This window comes from Arachis ipaensis, chromosome B02 (assembly GCF_000816755.2).
Source record: "Arachis ipaensis cultivar K30076 chromosome B02, Araip1.1, whole genome shotgun sequence".
NCBI lineage: Eukaryota > Viridiplantae > Streptophyta > Magnoliopsida > Fabales > Fabaceae > Arachis > Arachis ipaensis.
Genome location: NC_029786.2, coordinates 19,390,531 through 19,394,887, shown reverse-complemented (window position 1 = coordinate 19,394,887; position 4,357 = coordinate 19,390,531). Strand labels below are relative to the sequence as shown.

The window sequence follows — 4,357 nt, the reverse complement described above, 5'->3', positions numbered from 1 at the left end:
CGGAGAGGAGCTTGGAGGTTGGATTGAGAGCTCTGACCACTGATGATGAATTAAGGGAGATGTGCTTCCATGCACAGATGAATGATGGCGTAGTCAATGTTTATTTCGAACATGGAGTTTCGACACCTGAACTGTTGGAGGGGAAAGAAGATGTGCTGTGTCTGGATTATATTCAACAAGAGGAGCCTGGTGGTGAGTTAAACAAGAAGAACACCCCTGAGGATACCTTAAATGAAATGCCACATGACAAAGCTGATCCTGACCCAGTTCCTCCTACCCCAATCCCCATTCCAAATAGTCCAACTGCAATCCCAGTTCCTGCTAACACTCCCATCACAAAACCTATGCATGATGACACCAAGTCTATGGCTGATCATGAGAACCCCAAACTCCATCATATATCCAACCCAAAACCCACTACAAAGCCCAATACAACCCCAACTGTCAAGCAGAATCCAAAACCCAAACAGAACCAGAAGCCCAAGAAAACTCAACCAAAGCCCAAGCCCAAGATTACTTCCAAAACCAAGCCCAAATTTAACCCACCTAAAAGAATCACAAGATCTCAGGCAAGGGGACAGTGGAGTACTAACAAAGGAAAGCAAACTTTTCATGTGGATTTAACTGGAAACAGATCCAGTAGTGATGAAAGGAGTTCAGAGGATGACTCTTATGTCCCTGTGCAGGAGGCCAGCTCTAGTAGTGATGATGAATTGGTTAAACAACCAATTAGAAAAGAGGTCAAGAAGGTTCAGAAGGCCTCAGCCATGGCCAAAGGAAAGGAAAAGATGTATAAAGACACTATTATGCAAGATGATGATGCAATTGTGGCAGGCTTATCTGATGTAGAGGTGGACCTTGGTTTTTTAGGAAGTCCAGGAGGGGGATTTATGTATGATGCTCTTGACCTGGGTGCAGAGTCTGATGGTGCCAACTCTTGGCACTCGGAGGAGATGAAGACTCCTCCTAATTCTGAAGATAAATTGGAATCTGATGGAGAATCGGATGAATTTCCAATCTTCCAGGAGGGACAGAGATTTGGTGAGTTGCAACTGCAAGTGGGAATGAAGTTTAATACTAAACAAGACTTTAGGGATGCTGTGCGAGAGTTTACCATTCAGGAGGGTAGAAGGATTAAGTTTGTATAGAATGACAATGTGAGGTGTAGGGCAATGTGCCAGGTGGAAGAGTGCTGCTGGGTTGTTTATGCCTCAAGGGATCATGAGGACACTTGTTGGCAAATTAAGACCTTTTATGACGATCATACATGTCCGAGAGAGAATTCTAATAGGGCTGCAAACAGAGCTTGGCTGGCAAGTAAGTTGGTCAAGAAGGTTAGAAAGTACCCCAACTTCAAGCAATGTGAGGCTGCAACATACTTTAGGTCTAAGTGTGATCTCATACTGCATAGAAATTCATTAGCCCGAGCCTTGGCTGATGCAAGAAATATTGTCTACAGGGATGAAAAGGCATAGTATGCCTTGTTAAGGGATTATGCTGAAACGCTGCTAAAGACCAATCCGGGATCCACTGTAAAGATTGGGGTTACTCCACTGCCTGACGGCCAAGTAATGTTTGATAAAATATATATCTGCCTGAGTGGTTGCAAGAACGGGTTTAAAGCTGGTTGTCGACCTTTAATCGGTCTCGATGGTGCATTTCTGAAGACGCAGATTGGGGGACAGATATTATCAGCTGTCGCACAAGATGCAAATCACCACATTTATGTGGTTGCTTGGGCTATAGTCAACATTGAAAATAAGGAGAACTGGAAATGGTTTTTGGAGTTACTCCACGAAGACTTAGGAGACTATAAGGCTAACGGGTGGTGTTTCATTTCTGATATGCAGAAGGTTAGCCAGTTTATATTGGAAGCAAAATGTATATTAGTTCATTGTATAAACTATTTGATTCTATGTTTTATTTGGTATGGATAATTGCAAGTTGCTGAAATCACTTGTAGTATGTGTGAATATTCAGGGTATTTGGTTAATTAAGTAGTTTGATTTGTTAGGTGGTTTGCTTAGTTAGGCTGATTGGTTATTGATTATTTAGGGTGATTGCTTATTGATTATTTAAGCTGATTGGTTATTGATTATTTAGGGTGGTTGGTTATTGATTAGTTAGGCTGATTGGGTATTGGTTATTGTTTGGTGTCTGATATATCTTTCCATCAATTGCAGGGGTTGATTTCGGCTGTGGAAGAGGTCATGCCACAGGTCCACCATCGTTTCTGTGTATGGCACCTGTGGCGTAACTTTAACAAACAGTGGAAGGATCTTGAGCTGCGGAGACTCCTTTGGGATGCTGCAAGGTCGACCACCTTTCAAGATTTTATTGGCAACATGGACAAGATCAAAAGAGTCAGTGAAGAAGCATGGACATACCTTAACAAGTGGCCTAGGCATTCATGGACGAAGTCTCAATTTAGCCACAGGCCAAAGCTGGATAATATATGCAATAACGCATGTGAGGTATTCAATGCAAGGATCAAAGAGGCTAGGAGCAAGCCAATCATCACACTGCTTGAAGAGGTAAGGATGTTCGTTATGAGGTCCATTGCAAAGAACAAGATAAAGTTGAACAACCACATCGGAAAACTTCCTCCAGTTATTCAGAGCCGGTTAGAAAAGGTAAGGAAAGAGTCAAAGAACTGGGTACCTATATGGACTGGGGATGAAGCCTATGAGAAGTTTGAGGTCCATGGACAACCAACAAACATGGTTGTCGATCTAGGCAAAAGACTTTGCACCTGCCAATTATGGATGTTAACAGGTAATTTTTGTTACATTTACATCTAATTCTGTTTCTTTCTATTTATCTTCATTTGCATTATCATTAGATTCATTTTAGTGTAATTTTTACCTGAACTGTTAACTAACATGATCTGGACTTGCCTTGCGTTCTGTTTGGTGTGCTGTAGGCATTCCCTGTGTCCATGCCTGTGCTGCTCTTGCACGGGTGAACAAAAGACCAGAGGATTTCTGCCACCCCTTGGTCACAATGGATTCATACACGAAGACCTACGAACATTATATCAATCCTCTTCCGGGTCAATCCATGTGAGAAAAATCAGCATATAGTAAGCCCCAGGCTCCTAACATCAAACGGAAACCAGGAAAGCTCACAACCAAAAGAAGAAAGGACGCTGATGAGGGTCCTAGTGTAAACAAGAAAGCTAAGCAGACTGTTACCCTAAAGAGACAGCTCAAGCCATTCACATGCACATATTGTGGTGTAAAGGACCACACCAAGAGGGGATGCAAATAGAAGAGAGCTGATGAGCTTGCTGCTGCTCTTGCGGCTGCAGCAGCAGCTGTGGCAGCTTCAAAGGACAAAGTTGCTGCTACTGGAAGTACACCTGCACCTGAAGCAAGCAACAGTACCAATCCGGCAACATCGGCAGCTGACATTCCACCCCCAGTGTCTGGACCGCAAGCTGAAGAGGTTGAATTATCCCAACCAAGCTATGGTAGAACACAAGATGAGGTATAAAAGGTCCCAAATGATTTGTTGTTTATAATCCTATATTTAACTCCCCTTTTCACAGTAACTCATTTAACTTATTACACTTCAAGCAGGCACCACCACCACCAGCAACAAGGCCACCTATGTTACCAACTAAATGGAAGACCACACCACAACCAGTAACTACTTCTGTCGATCCTATGCAAGGAGCAAGTGCAGCCACATCTTCAAGGTTGGCAAGGTTCATGAAGATGGTTCCAACACCACAGTTCAAGGCACCAAGAAAGAAAAACCCTTGATTGGGATGATGTAGCAGCTGCTTTAACAATATATATGGGATTTGGGCATTGGTTGATATTTTGGATTTTTTGTTATTTCTCTAAGGGAATGGCTCTTATGTAGATTGTATGGTTTATTTTAATTTTCTGGTAGTAGATAATTTAACAGAGTTTATGCTTGAAGGTAGCTGTTTCAGTCTGTTTATCCTTATGTGGACAACTACAACTATGTTACATTGACAATGTCTTGTTTATAATCTACAAAGCTACTATTATCAATTTACATCTTATGTTCATTCAGTTTGGTTTCTATTTTTGTAAAATCTATCTACAAATAACACACCAATAAGTTAAACATTTCCCATACATTCATTAACAGATGCTTTCAAACACAGTTCTTACACTTTTCTCATCACAGGTAAAACAAGTTCTTACATTTTTAACATCACAACTAAAACAACAACTAACATAGAAAAAAAACAACAATCCTAACATTTGTATCATATATTTCTGGGTCCTTAACTCAGCCTCCAAATTGCCAATCCTCAAAGCAAGACTGATGCTCACTTCTTCATTGTTGTATGCAGCAGTGTCTTCCAAATTTCCTTTAT

At 41.4% G+C, this 4,357-nt stretch overlaps 1 protein-coding gene across 1 annotated transcript; it reads left to right on the top strand.

The window, feature by feature from the left end:
• Positions 1,173-3,767, top strand: LOC107626922. The gene is made up of 6 exons (XM_016329811.1): positions 1,173-1,469; positions 1,515-1,853; positions 2,184-2,775; positions 2,924-2,997; positions 3,271-3,489; positions 3,582-3,767. Exons 1-6 carry the CDS (start codon positions 1,173-1,175, stop codon positions 3,765-3,767), a joined length of 1,707 nt encoding a protein of 568 aa, XP_016185297.1.